Below are 16,879 nucleotides of genomic sequence, written 5' to 3'. Positions count from 1 at the left end.
CAGGGCTCTGCCCCAGGCCGTCTGTGTGGCAAACGGGCGGGGCCATCTTTACTGAGGGCAGCAGGGCTCGGCCTCAGGCGGAACCTGTTTGTAACACTCGGGGCCATCCTTACTGAGGGCAGCAGGGGTCGTTTCCTCAGTTCGTAACCTATTCGCCCCGCTCCCACGCCATCTTTACTGAGGGCAGCAGATGGTACAAGGAGCCGAGTGTGAAATTCTCTCGTTCGCTGCCATGTGTGGTTAACTCTGGAGCATAACGACGGCGATCTGTCACAGTTGTTACACTGGTGATGGCTGATGGGCCCCTGGCTGGACAGAGGGGTGGTAGCCACACCAGTGGCCATTAGCAATACTGGCTACCTCTGTTGAGATAAATATGAGAAGGAAGAAACCATCCCCTGAAACCTGAGGTCTCTCCCTCTATTGGCCGACGGAGGACGGAGTATTTACCAGTAGCTAGAAACAGGTAATGCTAGGCCTTCTTTGCTATCAAGTATACAATGTTAAAAGAAAGCCACAAACAATGCAAAATGTTTTAATATTTATTGACTGAAAATCAAAGCTGAGATAGAAGCACATAATCCACTCTCTCTCTTCTGTTACTGTTATCCAGGAAAGTCATGTAACTATGTCAAAAATTCATTAGGAAAAAGAGAGAGACTTAAATATGTCAAAAATCTGTATCCTCATTCCTTCCACCCTCCCACCCCCAAATAATCTATCTTTAAATACTAAAAAAAACCCTGAAATAAGTGTGCAAGAAATGCAGGGTTCCTTAGTAAAAATGCAAGTTATTAAACTGCAAATTGTGCTACCCTCCCCTATCCAGAGAAACTGAAGTTAACTACTTTCTCTTCAGATTTCTACTCCCACCTACTCCACGTTGTAAAATGCGTGACACTATATCAGTCCCTAGCATCATGTTCCTAATATGTTTTTTAGGAAACACACCTGTAATTCTCAGACAATCGTAAAGGTGCCACTATAAAAATCTGCAGAAACAGCTCAAGAAAAGAGTTGAAAAATCAAAATTCTGCTATTACCCCAGAGCAACTGGGAGGAGGGGAAATCAGGCCAATGTCTGTTATTTATAAACTACTATATATGTTTGAGGCATTTTGCATGTCTTGTAAAAAGATGAGGTTCCTGCTCCAAAGAGCTCAACATCTAGTTCAGTTAATACACTTGCCAACAGTTCACCCATAAGAAGATGCAGATCAGATCCATGCAGGAAACCATCACAAAAGTGAAACAGGTTTGAAAGACACTTTACATGGCACCTTTAATCCAGTGATCCTAAAGCCCAAATCGCTTTACTAGCGACCACTTCTGGGGTGAAATCCAGCAGCTGTTTAACAGTACATGGCTCCAGCACATGACATTTTGTGATGAGGAGTGAACTATATTCATTTGAAACTGCATGGGGAGATTTTAGTCAGAATGCAGTTATTCATAATGTAATTTGCTCTGTTATCCTATCTGCGGAAAGCAAACAAGCATCATGGGATCTTTGTAGAGTCATGCCCACAGTTTTATATCTCATTGGAAAGGTGGCACCTTCTACATCACAGTGCCTTCTTGCATGATGCTAGGGCAATAGTTCTATATGGATTTAAAGGGAATGGAGCCACCTGCTGAAGACTTCCTGCAGCAATGGATTTCCCATAGCAGTCTCACACCTAAGTACTAACAAGTCCTAACAGTGTTTAGCTTATCCAGCGAGTTCACAGCCCAGGGAGGCTGAAATGTAATGCTACTGCATTCTGCCTCCCAGCTTCAATCAAGTCAGTGTCAGGAAATCTTTGGTGTCTAAGAAGAGGCTGATGGAAGTGGGCAATATGTGTAAAGGAATACGAAGGGAGGGCTTCGCTAGGAGAAGAACAGACGGGGTGTGTCTATTACAGGTACTATAGCATGCACAGTTATGGATACCCATTGCTGTCACTGGACTGTCTACATTAAGGTTGATGCTGGTACTGGCTCTCTGTTGCAGTAAAGAAATCCTCCAGAACACTCTGTGTGTACTCAAAGGTAGGACGATCTTCTGGTTTGGTCTTCCAGCATCTCATCATCATATCATACAGCTCTTCTGGGCAGTTTTCTGTGCGCGGCATTCGATATCCACGCTCCAGGGCACGGATCACTTCTGGGTTAGACATCCCTATAACACAACAATGGGCAGGAGGAGCATTAAAACAGGTGTTTTCATTTTGATTTCTAACAACCCCTTTAGGGAGCGTGATCCCCCTGATATAAGGACAGGAAGAAAACACAGGAAGAGGGGTGCAGATGAACTCCTATACCATTACCTGGGAAAGGTACAGCAATCAGAGACAATGACATTCAAAGCAGTATTAACATAATCATTTTTTATCCCAATAAGAGAGATCAGTTACAAAGTCCAGTTCTGCATAACACTCCAAAAATAAAGACCATACTCTTCATTTAATAGGCAGCAGGTTTGAAACAAACAAAAGGTAGTATTTCTTAATACAACGCACAGTCAATCTGTGGAACTTGTTGCCAGGGGATGTTGTGAAAGCCAAAACTACAACAGGGTTCAAAAAAGAACTAGATAAGTTCATGGAGGATAGGTCCATCAATGGCGTCCCTAGCCTCTGTTTGCCAGAAACTGGGAATGGGCAATGGGATGGATCACTTGAGGATCACATGTTCTGTTCATGTCCTCTGAAGCACCTGGCATTGGCCCTGAGTTTCAAAGGTCCTGACCATCCACAGTCAATCAGTGGTGCTAGGCGTCTCTGAAATCAAGCCGTGTCTCAAGCTGGGTACCCAGAAGTGGATTCATCTAAGTTTAGTGGACATCTTTGAAACTACAGACCTTAATTTCATGTCCATTTCTCAGTCGCTAAAACTGGGACTCCTGCAGCTTCTGCTTTGCACTCTGTGCATTTTGATGTCAGAGTTTCAACTGGGGTGTATTTTTAGCCTATAGACAGTGAGTAATCAAGGTTAAATTAAGTGCACCAGCTGGATTTCAGTCTTTCACACCATCCAGTGTGGGCTGGTATGTGAAACAGCAAACGTGGATGAATGAATAATACATGTTGGTCAGAGATGTGACCATGCTATTCCCTGGGTACTCTGCCTTTCACTTCTTGTTCCAAGGCTTTGTCTCCTGGGATCCTGTGCTCATGATCCTGTCTTCAGACGCTGCTCCCCAACTTTCGTGGTTCAAAGTTCTCAATGCATGCTTTCTTCCCTGATACCCTTCTAACTTCAGCTAGAAGTAGATTATATGGACAAGCCAAGAATAGATATGGAAACATTTCAACTTCCTACCTGGGTATGGGGTCCGCCCATAGGTAACTATCTCCATCAGGAGGATTCCAAAGGACCAGACGTCTGATTTTATGGTGAAAGATCCAAAATTGATGGCTTCTGGTGAAGTCCATTTAATGGGAAACTTGGCACCTGGCAAATAGATCAAAATTGTCAGGTGTAACTCACATGCCAAGTGAGGCACATAGCAAGATAAGTAACTAACAGAAGGATGGACGGAGATACAAGTTAAGTAGCCGCCATGCTGCATTAATCTATGTGGTAACTTCTTTCACACATCCTCAACATGCAAACTACGCCAACTCAGACTCCCGTGCACGTGGGTGGGTGGGTGTAAGCAGGCCTAAGGGAGTCCAAGTTATACCATCTTACACATCTCCTCTGAATTTGGCCATCCATGTGCATTTTGTCATGCCTATTAGGTTATGCAGGCTGCATTTGTGCATGGCATCCACAGCAGCTCTCTCTACCTTCCCGGGCCGTGTACTCGTTATCCTCTATGATTCTGGCCAGTCCAAAATCGGCAATCTTGCACACCAGGCTGGCTGACACCAGGATATTGGCAGCTCTCAAGTCCCGGTGGATGTAGTTCCTCTGCTCGATGAAAGCCATTCCTTCTGCAATCTTTAGAGAAGGGAGAAAGTGTTTGTGAGCCACAGAAACAGACCCTTCATGGGCACCATGAAAGACATTAGCTGATCATTAACAAGCACCTGGAAATCAAGGACTAGAACAATGAGTGCACAGTGGAGCCTCTCTCCTCAAAAGGAAGTGGGGTGACAGACTAAATTCCTGTCCCCTAAGGAAAAGGTTGTTAATTGAGCTTCAAGATGGGGGGATCAATTATGGCAAAGTCCAGGATTCTGGGTGGCATTCTGCCCTCTGCAGAGGGCCAGCATGAGGTTTATGCACCACTTATACCCATAGTGGGGAGATGGCAGAGGACAGTAGCTGATGAATTGATGTATCAGAACCAGCCTTTGCAAATTTCCCATGAACTGGAAGCTGGGATCTAACCTGTTCACCAACCATCATGCACATAGACTCACACAAACACCCACGAATCTGCAGACACAAACAGTCATCTTGAATTTGCCAGCACCCACACTTGAGCTAGTGTGCACATGATCATAACCCAAATCTTCTGCCACAGGACCTCAGCTCTACTATCAAGACCTGTGGGAATACACTAGGCTCGTGTCTGCTTTTAAGCTGCTTCAGTGATCATCTTTTTCCAAATCTCACTATAACTGCACATGTGGAACTCTCTCTGCTGAGCCCCCTGCCCCAATACATGAAGAAGAACGTAAGTGACAACATATACAGATCTCCCATTAGGATAGAGAAATTCTATAGAACTGAGAGCAACTCTCCCAGAACCTAAACATATGATGAGCAGAGTTCTCCCCCAGACATCTCTCTCATGGAGTTCAGTGGATGTGGTGCCCGAGATGTTTAACTGGAGAGTGGGAATTTTAAATTCAGACTTGCCCATAGTAGCACTGAATAGAATATCTAAATAACACTCCCTTGTTATCTGACCATGCTCATATGTGGGAGAGCCCAGTAGATGGCACTCGCCTCAAACAACACAGAATGGTCATCAAGAGGCACTCAAGACAGAGCAATGGGACCTGGAGGCAACAGAGAATGGGACACTAGGGATAGACCATGGAGCTGGAAAGCAAGGAATCCATGGGGATGAAGTATGCATACTGCACTTGCTTTCCCCTGTGGAGAATCTGGCCCATAGAATTTGGGGGCCTAAATTTTCAGTACTTGCACCTGTGATGTCTATGTGAAAAACAAGTGCCACAGACACAAGGGGGTAATTTCACACTTAGGAACCTATTTGCACCCACAGTTACTCATTCTGAATGTGCAAATGTGCTGCTCACGCAGCTGCCCAGGAGCTATTTGCATGTATTGCTGCCTCTCTCTGGGAAAGCTGGAGGAAATACTAATGTGTTTGCATTAAAGGTTCTAGCTAGGCCCTTTGTGAAGGCTCAGATCCAGAAAAATGATGTGCACAAGTGCATATCTAATTTGCAGAGGCATTTACTCGAGGCAGTGTGCTCTAGTGCAGAGGTTCTCAAACTGTGGTCCGCAAGCTCCATTCAGGTGGTCCGCAGATAGTTCCCTCTAAGGTGCGTGCCTGGGCGGCCACACACAAGAGAATGAAGGGCCACCCACCTAATTAGTGGAGCCGCACAGGTGTGAGAAGAGGGGGTGGGGGGAATTTGGGATGTGCAGGGCTGTGGCCAGAAAGGCAACTTTCCGCAGCTCCAGGGTTATGGCTTCCGGGGAGACCCCCTCCTTCCCAGCTCCAGCTCGGGGGACTGCCATGGTGGGGGAGAGACCGTCACATTAGAAAGGTAAGATTACTGATATTAAAATATGAGTTGTTTGCTTTTATTGTAGAACAAAAAATGTTAATTCTTATGACTTTTTTTTATATAGTGGTTTTATCTAAAGCACTTTACAATAGTTAGCTAATGGTACAAACATTTCGAAAGATCATTAAGTGGTCCGCCAAGACCCTCAGCAATTTTCAAGTGATCCACAAAAAGAAAAGTCTGAGAATCACTGTGCTGGTGGATAGGGGCTGAACCAGGAGACCTGGGTTCTATTCCCAGCTTTGCCATCAGCTTGGGCATGACCTTGTGCAAGCCATGTCATATTTCTGCCTCTCCCACCTTTAGCTTGTCATTTCAAGGGTGAGCTCTCCAGGCCTCAGACACAGTCCAAAAGCCCTGGTCTGCACTAGAAAATTAGGTCTGTTTAACTAAGTCAGTCAAGGATGAGAAAAATCCCTGCCCAGTATAGTTAAGCTGACCTAAGTCCCTCTGTAGACAGTACTAGGTGGATGGAAGAATGCCTCCATCAAGCAAGCTACCACCACCTCTCAGGGGAAATTGAGTCTCTATACTAACGAGAGAATTCTTCCCATCAATATAGTTAGTGTCTACACCGAAGCGCTACAGCAGCGCAGCTGTGTCAGTGTATCATTTGACGTGCAGACTAGTCCTTACCAGGGGCTAGTCTACACTTCAGAAGCTTTGCTGATACAGCTATACCAGCATAGCTACATGGTAGAGTTTCCTAGCGTAGACACAGTGCATGCTGACAGAAGGTTTTTCTTCCAGCATAACACCACCACCTCCCTGAAGCACATTAGCTATGCTGACAGAATCACCATTCTGTCAGCATAGCTGCGTTTACACTGGGGGTTTTACTGACAGCTATGCTGGAGAAGGGGTGTGGCTTTTAACATGCCTGAGTGACATAGCTATGCTGGCAAAATTTAGTAGTGTAAACTTGACCTGTGTATATGTACTGTGCCTGCGATTCTGGGACCGGGACCTTGGCTGGGGCTTCTAGCTGCTGCTGAAATAGAAATAATACATTTGGATACACAATCAGATCACTTCACACACAAATTAGATGCACAACTGCACATCCAACTTATCTGAAGATCTGGTTCTGAAAATATTATTTCAAAAGCTATTTTCAGGGAGCATTTTGTGAACTCCTGTGAAATCTTTTTCCTTTCCTTAGCCCTATCTTCAACCCACTTTCCCCTCTGCTAGGAAACTCCTTTTAGGCATGGCTTCTGCTAACACACTTGTGCCAGGCAGTGTGTATAGAGCCAACGTTCATTATGCCCCTTTGCAGGAGCCTTGCCCAAGACAACACTAGTCTTATGCTTAAAATCATTTCCCAACATTGGGTAAAGTGGAAAACAGTTGGAGCCTTGGGGAGCTGGAGAAAGTGGCTGGTGGCTCAAAGCATGAATTTTTGACAGAGTAAAGAAGTCCCTGGCTGGAAAGCTGCATGGCCCTGCCCGAGTACTGAGATGTCTGGCAGAAAGGTGTCAGAGGTGGAGCCACCAGGTGGCCTGTGGCTTGTAAACCCGATCACCAATACACAGAGTTATTTCTGCTGCTCCTCTGAGTTACACACTTGGCAATTAGCTGACTTCAGCCATAACTGTTGTATCCTGGAGACAGGAGACAGCGAGTCTGGGTGACCAGAAATAAAATGGAAACTTTCCCCATCTAGACTCCTACAAAGAAAAGTCACCAGAATCTGTTGTAAATTCTATGACCACTGGACAGCATAAAACCGAGGCCCTTAATAGACACAGACTCCTCCAGATCCTGACATGGCAAAGGCTGGGACTGGTTCTGTGCCAGATAGCTGACCAACCGGATCCTTTACAACACTAAGCAGCTGCACCGTCCCCAGACCTCTAACTGCCAAATTCTATCGTTAAGGGGTTAATCATCAGAGAACAAACTACTTCCCCTCCAGCCACCACACACCTGCTTCTCCTAAGCTTCACACAGCTGCACTGTGGGGCCCAGGGACAGTTGTGAACAAGTGGCCAGTTGTTTCAGAGAGCGGAGTGAGAACACCAACGCATCAGAGGGGACACAGAGAAAGGAAACTCACTGGATTATTTCCAGGTTTCCTCTCTCAAAGCAGAAAAAGCACCAGGTCCTCCCCCACACCTGCACATATTCCTGGGGCCTATGAGGCCTATTTGCATATTCAAATCAGGCTCACAACTCTCCATTGTTAGATCCTGAACAGTTCGCTTCTTCACAGAACCTGGCTGGTCTCTACCCACTCCCTCATCATCAGCTTTTACCAGGGCGGAACCTCCCAGGCAGGGGTTTGCTCCCAGCAGCTAGTGACCTACAGGCCAAATATCTCTCCTGATCATTTCAGCTTTTAAGTCTAACACACTTTCTTCCAGTAACACAATTTGGCCCTTTATACCTCCCAATTGCTTCCCAAACACTCAGCTGTTACAACTCACAACCCCGAGGGAGGTAAAGAAGTACTGCTCTTTGCCTTTTAAAGACAGGGAAACTCAGCTAGACAGGCAGCCTGGCACTAATCTTTCTTACACTTGAGTACTTTACACTGCCCTCAGCAAGAGAAGGGGCAGGTCTCGAGTTCAGTGACATGCTCAAGGTCACACTGAGTGAAGTGGCACTGCAGGGTTCCTGGTACCTGGTCCCAGGCTCAGTACTCTAGACCACATTGCCTTTGAGTACAAGGGCTCTTCTGTTCTGTAACCACCCCCGTCTGCGGTCTGGTCTCTTCAGCTCACACAGGGCTCACGACCATGCCAAAAGACCAGTTGTTTTGACCCCAAAAGGTCAATTGCTGCAGGGAGTTGAGGCTTTAGCACAAAGACCTTCAGCACAAGCTGGCCTGGCTTTTCTCTCACCACTGGCCACTGTGCACAGCTCCATTCCTCCTCCATGGTTCACACCCAAACTAGGAGCAGAAGTTTCCCTGGCCGCCATTATGCCCTCACTGTGCTTTCTCCTCACCTGGGCAGAGAAATCAATCAGCTTCGGGAGAGGCTGCTTGTTGCCTTCATCACTTTTCAGGAAATCCAGCAAACTGCCTGCAAAGGGCATGACAGGGAAGTGGTCAGGGCCTGGCCAGCATGTTCTGTCCATCGCCAAGCCCCTGGGTCATGGCCTGCAAATTTAGCATGCTCCCCATGTCTCCTCAGGGAAACGCAGAGGGGCCCACTACAGAACCAGCCTCCCAGGAGCGATTTCTCAATCCTGAATGTCCCCCGAGCTGCAGCCAGAGGGATTGAGGCAGAAGATGGGACCTCTCATACTCTGATCAGTGAGACATGCTCCTGCCTCTTTTCTGCATGCCTGCAGGGTGGGGTTAGTCTGGGAGGAGGAGGGGTGTTAGCTCGAGTCCATGGGTTTCTCATGCTTCTTGCCGTTCTCTTTGTTCTCTTCCTGTCATTTCCCATGCTCCTTTCCTCTTTCCTGGCAACAACTGTTATCACATACTTCCAGCCTTGAACCGTATCCTGGCCAATTGCACGTGGGCAACGCACTCCTCCCACACCCAGAGACAGCACGTGTGGAGGGGTACAGACAACTCGTGTCTGGCGGGGGCTGCCAAGGAACATACCTCGGCTCCCCCTGGGAGGGCCCTGAACAGCGTTACCACCTGGTATTAGTGCACTTGAGACTCCATCTCTTCCTCTGCCCCAGAGGCAGCTCAGCTGGGGCGAGGGGGAGTTACCTTTCTCCATGAATTCAGTGATGATGTAAATAGGCTCTTCCTTGGTCACCACCGCGTGCAGCTTCACCAGCTTGTCGTGCTGCAGGCTCTTCATTAGGTTTGCTTCCGCCAGGAAAGCTTCCACTGACATGCTCCCTGGCTTCATGGTCTTCACTGCTACTTTGGTGTGTTTGTTGTAGGTGGCTGGAAGGGATAGGAGGACACCAGGATGCTTCAAGGCCATTCCCAACCAGCCTGGGGCTGCTGGCACCACTAGCTGCTTTGAGAGCAAAACTGTACAGGGCTTCCTCTCTTCCAGTGGCCATGGCCCTATCCCACCCTGCACAGTTACAGCTCAGGCCTGTTAAGGAACCTGATCCAGGTGCTAGCACCCTTGAGGCTGCTTCTCTCTTTTCCTCCACCCACAGTGACTCAACCCCTCTCAATTCACACCGAGGCTTCTCTGCCCTGGGAGAGCATTAGATTTCAGAGGCATGACCCTGGTTTGTATGGACACACTTGCTACATGAAGGCTCTTCTCCCCTTCACGTGGCCCAGTCCTGAGAGGCAAATCATAGGAGAAAGAAAAGCAGAATTTGGTTTCATATATCCAGTTATTCAAATCCTCCCTTCTCTGCAGCCGGAGAGATCATTTATTTACCTGCTTCCTTCCAGTGGCCTTCCTTCCTCATTGCCTACTATATCCCTTGCCTCTTGCCTTCAGAGCACCTTCATCATTACGTCTCCTGTCTCCCCTTGACCCCCAATTCTTGCTCTTACCCATCCAGACTTCTCCAAATTGCCCAGCTCCCAGCTTCTTCTCCAGCTTCAAAGATTCCCGGGGGATTTCCCAGGCATCTTTCTCCCAGGGTTTCTGTGGCTTTGGTGCAGTGCAGGGGAAAGTGAGCTTCTGGCACAGCCCATCGCTTTGGCCTGAAAAAGAAGAACAAAATCTACTGATCAGGATCAGTCGTTTCTGCCAGACAGGGTGAGTCTTGGCTACAAAGCTCTGTGCCTGATCCTCTCAGGCTAGCAATAGCATAAGGGCATTTTCACCACACGCAGAATTCACGACTCACATCACAGCCTGCCATGTAAATAATGCCATTCAATCCAGCCCCAAGGACTGTTTTTGATTTAATGGGATAAATGTTCATCCACATGGTGTGTGAAGTCCCCTCTAGGCACTAAGTAGGTACAGCTCAGGAGGCTTCCCCACAGTGCCCTGCATCCTGGGTTTTTGGAGGCCAGGGAGCACAAGCCACTTCCGGAGTATGGGAAAGTTTCTGACTGTGCAGCTCTCCAAGTCTCTGCTCCTGCATGCAGATCGCTAGGTATGGGGGTAGTTTGGGGATGTGGACACCTGCCGCTAAGAACTGGATTACAGCCATCAAAATTATGTCCTAGAGCATCAAACTGGCTGTCAAGCACTAATGATGTGCAGGCACCAATGACCAGGGCTGGATTCAAAGCAGTAACCTAGAGGCAGAAGAATCTGTAACTGATAGACAGCCCCTAAAATGAAGGAAAGAAACCAGGAACGGAGTCCTGACAGGCAGAGAGAAGGACAGAGGTAGCAGGAGTGAGGAGATGCTGCACAGAGATGAGCCTCTAGGGAAGCCGCCTGCCCATGATGATAGCAAGGCAGCCCGGAGGCGGCAGTGTGCTCAGGCAGCACTTTCTCCATGGAGGACCCAGCACGTGTAACGTAGGACTCACCCTTATAGTGGCTAACCAGGTCCTGGAGCGTGGCAAAGCTGTTCCGAGGGGAGATGTAGAAGCCACCGCTGTCCAACGTCCGGATCTTATAGTGCTTCACTGTCTCCCCGTTTTGGGGATCAAAGTCTCTCACAGACAAGGAGTAGCTCCCTGATTCCAGAGACAGACACACAAATGCAGACTCCAGGGGTATCGGCAGGCCTTGCTGAAAGCGGGTAGCTACAAGCTCCTGCTCTGTAAAGCTTCCACATTTGCACAGGTTACCCCAGTAATGCCAGCCTGAGCTCCCCTCCACCACACCACTGCCTACTGCCCGTGCCACAGCAACCTCCTCACTATGCAACCCAGCTCATTGCTGCCAACAGCCTGCAGCCCTGCTCCAGGGAAAGCAGCTCTGCTAACCGCTCCTCCCTTCTCCCCTAAGTGCCCGCATCCCTTTGTCTGTTGCAGGGGTTTCCAGAAGCATGGCTGTGGGATTTCTAGGCTGACATTCTACCTCTTACACCAGGAAGAGTTTGCAATGGGCTTGTTTACTGAAGCACTGAGCTGAGAAGCAGATAAGCTCTGCCCAATCTGATCATCTGCTCCTCCTAACCTCAAGAGGAGTGTCAAATCGGGTCATTTCCTGCAAGCCCACCCCTCCCACACTGATTAGGGTATTTTGCAACATTGCGGGTGACAGCGATACCTTAGCAGAACTGTATGTTCTGGTAGCAAGAGGAACCGAGTTAGATGCCCAGAGCAGAGAAGGGACTTGCAAGAGGGAACTTTCAGACCGCTCTTCTTTCCCTGCCTGATAACTGCTGCGTTGTCTGGATCAGGATCACCCACCCCCACCCAACCTCCTCCTGCCCTGTCCCAAACAGCAGAGGCCTTCTGATTCCACAAGGGGCAGCACCCCCTCTGCTGCCCACCCTGTTACCTTTCGTCGTCTCACTGTCTCGGATCATGAAGGACCCAATCATATTTCCCGGCGCGAGGAGGTGACGCTCTGCATCTTTCCGGCTGACTCCTTTGAAAAACCACCTGTAGGGCGAAACCAGCCACCTGCGCTGAGCACTCAGGCGGCTTCCCAGGTTTTCTGCTTCTCAGACATTCCTGAGACTCTGCCCATTTCCAGGACAGACTCAAGCCGAGGGTGCTGGTGAGTCAGGGGAGACTCCAGGACAAGCAGCCTGGTTTGCCATGGTGTTTCTACAACACAGCACTGCTTTGTCAGGGTCACTCCCTGTCAGCGTCTCCATCACTGGGCTGTGAAGACCTCACCCCACCCCCACCATTATCTATGCTCTGGGGGACTCACCATGGCTTCTATGTCATGCCTTTCCAATGGATCTCCCTGGGACACAGGAACAGGAAGGAGGCTTCCCGGGTGATCTCTACCCCTGGCCTCACTTTCTCCTCTGGACTCTGAACAGCAGGGTTGGGGGGCTGGAGCCCACACTTAGCCATCCCTTCCACACTCCAGGTATTCCCACCCCCTGAAGGAGGCCTGGACAGAATTAGGGCAACTCATTCTGTGGGGTGTGTGGGGAAGGGCAGGGAAAGCTTATGGTTCCCATGAAGGAGGAGAAGGAGTCTGTGGGGAAGTGGGAAGCGGAGACTCTGGTGGCCAGCCCCAAGTCTGTCTCTAGTTCAGGAGAAGAGTTTAACCTTCCTGGAGACGCAGCAAGCAGAACAGAAATGGGAAGGTTACGCCTGAAAAGGCAGAGAACGGCAGACACGATAGGCAGCGGAGTGCAGGTTATTCAGCTAAAGAGGGATCTGTGAGGTTATCCCTGCACAGAGATCCTGCTCCACCCAAACGAATGGCAGACTCACTCTTCTGTCTCCAGGGAGTTTACCCGGGCAACGTAGTTACTAGGGATGTAGCCTTCTTGCCCGGTCAGCGCCTTTGCTCTCCACCACTCTCCCGACCTGAGGAGAGAGACAGACATGAGATTGCTCCCATCACCCGACATTGCTATGGGAGTCTGCAGTGCATTTCCCGTCCTCCCTACCCCCCAAAGGCAGCAGTTCTAAGGCATCTCTGATGCTGCAACCCAAGCCATGAAGCCCCATAGCAGAGGAAACTCTACAGGGCCATAAGCCTAGAGAAGCGTAATCACAGGGAATAAGCCTTCAAGGCTCCCCAGGACCCACAGAGCCAGGGCACAGCAAGGGGCTGCCAGGCTCTCAAGAAAAACAGACTAGTCTTACGCAGTCACTCATTTAACCTCAACGCCTTCCACTCCCACAGCCTGGGATCAGGGGTGCCGGGGCTGCACTTACTTCTCCAGGACCTTCAGCTGGTCTCCTTTTTGAAAGCTCAGGTCCTCATGGTGTATCGCTTCATAGTCATACAGGGCCAGGACGATGTAGTCGTCAGACTCTGCAGAGCGGAACACACAGCCCATCCCTCAGAATGGCAGAAGAGCTTCTCCTGGGCACGGGTGGTGCGGTGGGGGGAAGCAATTGACTAAGACACGAGACCCCCTCATCCCTCTCTGTCCGCAGGTCATGGGGACCCCTCCATTATTCCAGTGGATCATGCACATTCAATCCTGGCTGACCCCACACTGTTTCCTCTGATGGATTCCAACCCTAACGTGCCAGGATCAGGGCTCTCTGGTGGGTCCTCCCCTATTCACCCAGCCAACCCCGTTATAACAGCGGAGTCCCCTCCACTCCAATAGAAAACACAAAGCCAACAGCACAGTGCTCGTCTCCCTCACAGTAACATACACACTCACGCCTCCCCTCCCCACATATAAACACATTTGTGTACAGCAGGGACAGGAGCAGGGACTGCAGACCTGAGCGAGGTCCCATGGGGGGATAATGATTTATGGACTTGTCTGTTTTCAAGTTTTTGATGAGCTAGGGACATGCCTGAGCATTCAGAGGCACCACACTGAGACCATTACAGTCACTGGCATCCAGGACCCAAGTGGAATCCGAACTCAGGTTCCCAAAGGTGAAAGGCTGGTGTATTACACGCAACGCTCAGATGTCTCATATTAGGGAGGGGTCCAACCGGGGCACTGGAACAGATCCTCTGCTCTGGAGGAGTTTGAACCAGATCTGAAGGCTGCAGCTCACATCCATCTCCTACGCTCGCTCCTAACAGAGCTGGCGCAGATCATATTTTATACATACCATCCACTGGGGGGGGCTGAGTCTCGCTGGAGGCATTATTGCTCTGGAAAGCAAGATAGGGGGAACGGTTAGAATATGAAGTCTCCAGTCGTCACACAGACCAATCACTCCCCTGCAGAATGGAGATAGGCCATGGACAGCACTGGAGACCATATGGAGAGGTCATACGGGGGGAGACTGGGCTCAGCAGAGCTGGGAGTTGCACTGTGAAAGTCTGGATGGACAGTGGGACGGAGCACACACTCCTATGGGGTGCAACAGCCATCACCCCCCGCAGGACAGCCCATTATGGATGACAAGCTCCTGCAATATTTATTTTCTCTCTTTAATCCATTCACTGCTGACCTCTAGTGGAACCATGACCTTCATCTCCTCCTCCTCCTCTTCCTCTCTCTCAAGTGTCTTCCTCCTCTGACCCCTTCCTCTCTTTCTCATTCTCCATTAGCTTCTTCATTTCCATCAGCTTACCCTCTTGCCCGACTCCAGGAAGGATTACAATGCATTTGCATTCCCAACCCAGAACAAACCAGCATTACCCCCAAGCCACAGGCCCGTGATCGTGGGTGGTGACAAGTAGACTCCTTCTGGTGTGCTGGTCCCAGATGCCCCAAGAGCAGTTGTCCTACTGCCTACTTCAAATCCAAATAGAAACATTGGCTGGTGGGGGGGAAAGAGGTTTCATAGCTCCCTTTTCTCGGCTGGATCTTGCACCTCATTTCCCTTTGCCCCTGGCCTTGACCCATCCATAAATATAACAGCATCAGTGACCTTCCCTAGTGCTCAGAAAGAAATTTCCACTGACATTCCCACTTACTTTCTTGTTAGTGGATGTGGGGTCTTTCACATAGTGGGGCTGCAGGAAATTAGGACTAGAATCAGCTTTGATGTCCTTGCCGAGCACTCTGGCATCCTTGGATTTCACACAGCCCATCCTGCAGCGGAAAGAAGAGAAAGGAAATAACTTTAACACCAACAAACCCATGTTCATGCTTACATAGCCATCAGACCCCCACTCATCTAGCCTACTCGGTCACCAGCAGCGGCCAGTACCAAGTACTGGAACCCCACAATGAACGATGACAGAAAAATCAGCCCAGAGGAAAATCTCTCCCTAACCCCAGGCAGTTTGCGGTTGGCTTACATCATTCAGCAGGATTATTACCACGACTACTTCCAAAGGAGCCCAAAGACATGGCAGAAACTTCCCAAAAGGGAAGGAATCCTGACCCCAAGGAGCTTACAAAATACCATTAGACAGGACACAAAATACCATTAGACAGGGGGAGGCATGAGGGGTCTCAGCAGGAGGATATTGTGGTTACTTAGGAAGGGCTGGAACTGGAACATCATCATGAAACTAGGAGATGTTTTTAAATTTGTTTTATTCAGAGAAAAGAGAGGTCTGAGTTGGTGAATTTCAGGAGGTCATCGCAGTGGAGAGGGACCTGAAGGAAGGACATGATTGAGGAGAATTGCGAGCCTTGTAGACTGAGCATCCCATGCCGAGGAACCACAGAAGGCACCTGGAGACAGCTGGGAGAAGTGACAAAAGACATACGGAGGCCAACACCACTGGGGGCACAGGGGAGGTGTAGAACTGATGAATGAAATTGTTTTTAATTGTTCACTTTATTATTGTAACTTCTGTTCACTGTTTGCCATCCACTACACTTGTCTATATTGTAACTTCTGTTCACTGTTTGCCATATTGTAATTCAAACCCCATTTTAAAACGCTCACTCCATTTTGTAAAAGCTTCCTCCAACCTTCATTTTTGCAAATCCTGCTGTAATCTTATTAGTTTAGTTTAGATGTGTGACTGAGGTATGTATGGATGATGGAATCAACCTCCAGCTCGAGCCTGTCCTGAGAGTTCAAAACACCAACGGCTGAAGATGCAGACAAGAGCCCTAACAAAGTATGCAGAGTCCACCCTGAAAAGAAAAGGTACAATAGAAGGAAGATCAAAGCCAGGTCTAAGGCTGACAGTCATGCCTGCAATTGACGGGTGATCAATCACCAAACCCAGAGGCAGCGTGACACAGCAAGACCTATAGACTCTGGATTAAAACTAAAGCCTACAAAAAGGATGGGTGAAATGGAAGACTTTGGAGGGTAATATTCTGCTGCCAACATGGAAGGGCATCGGTGCACGCGCAACAGAGACCCAGCTTGTCCTTGTGCCTGGCTTTCCTGGCCAGTTAGCCGCCACAAGCTACAAACCCAAGCTGCAAAATCAAGCCACGAACTCAAGCTATCTTCAGGACTGGTAACTGTGTAGCAGCTGCAGAACATCTGATGGATGTGTGTGTGTGTATATATAGGTATTAGGTATAATGTGTGTGTATAAGGATTAAGATATTAGTTATTGGTCATAAATCAAATTGTTATCATGATAAATGTGGCATCTTTGTCTTGCCCCCTGAAAAGATCCTGTGTAGTTTTGTCTGTACAACAGAGGCAAGGAGTGAGGACACCCTGTTTCTCACAGTTCTGGCTCACAGAGTGGAGAGAAAACTCCTCGAACAGCCGCAATCACAACCCTAGCAGCATGCTCCCAGACGTGGCCATTGGCACTGCCCACTTGGGAGGATCTTTGGGGACTGAGATACAAACAACAGACCAAACACCGGGGCCTGTACTCAGACAAGACTCCCACCAGCCCAGA

General features: G+C 48.9%; 1 protein-coding gene and 1 long non-coding RNA gene across 4 annotated transcripts in view; one reads left to right on the top strand and one right to left on the bottom strand.

Annotated features, from left to right (window-relative positions):
- Positions 1 to 150: 150 nt before the first annotated feature.
- LOC127031529 (uncharacterized) lies at positions 151 to 16,634 on the top strand. Its single transcript, XR_007768560.1, has 3 exons — positions 151 to 466; positions 8,840 to 8,961; positions 15,601 to 16,634. It is a non-coding gene; the product is annotated as an uncharacterized LOC127031529 (long non-coding RNA).
- Positions 529 to 16,879, bottom strand: part of HCK (HCK proto-oncogene, Src family tyrosine kinase) — a 33,798-nt gene continuing 17,447 nt past the window's right edge. For all 3 annotated transcript variants that reach the window (XM_050918331.1, XM_050918330.1, XM_050918333.1), the window contains exons 3-14: positions 15,026 to 15,143; positions 14,212 to 14,254; positions 13,345 to 13,444; positions 12,895 to 12,990; positions 11,996 to 12,099; positions 11,074 to 11,223; positions 10,135 to 10,287; positions 9,376 to 9,558; positions 8,652 to 8,728; positions 3,774 to 3,927; positions 3,304 to 3,435; positions 529 to 2,161 (exon numbers count right to left, since the gene is read on the bottom strand). In XM_050918331.1, coding sequence (XP_050774288.1) covers positions 1,959 to 2,161; positions 3,304 to 3,435; positions 3,774 to 3,927; positions 8,652 to 8,728; positions 9,376 to 9,558; positions 10,135 to 10,287; positions 11,074 to 11,223; positions 11,996 to 12,099; positions 12,895 to 12,990; positions 13,345 to 13,444; positions 14,212 to 14,254; positions 15,026 to 15,142 — 1,512 coding nt within the window. In that variant the 5' untranslated portion in view covers position 15,143 and the 3' untranslated portion in view covers positions 529 to 1,958. The remainder of the gene's footprint in view (positions 2,162 to 3,303; positions 3,436 to 3,773; positions 3,928 to 8,651; positions 8,729 to 9,375; positions 9,559 to 10,134; positions 10,288 to 11,073; positions 11,224 to 11,995; positions 12,100 to 12,894; positions 12,991 to 13,344; positions 13,445 to 14,211; positions 14,255 to 15,025; positions 15,144 to 16,879) is intronic.

This window comes from Gopherus flavomarginatus, chromosome 11 (genome assembly GCF_025201925.1).
Source record: "Gopherus flavomarginatus isolate rGopFla2 chromosome 11, rGopFla2.mat.asm, whole genome shotgun sequence".
NCBI classification, from domain to species: Eukaryota; Metazoa; Chordata; order Testudines; family Testudinidae; genus Gopherus; species Gopherus flavomarginatus.
Note: the sequence above shows the minus strand (reverse complement) of the source record. Positions and strands in the feature narration are given on the sequence as shown.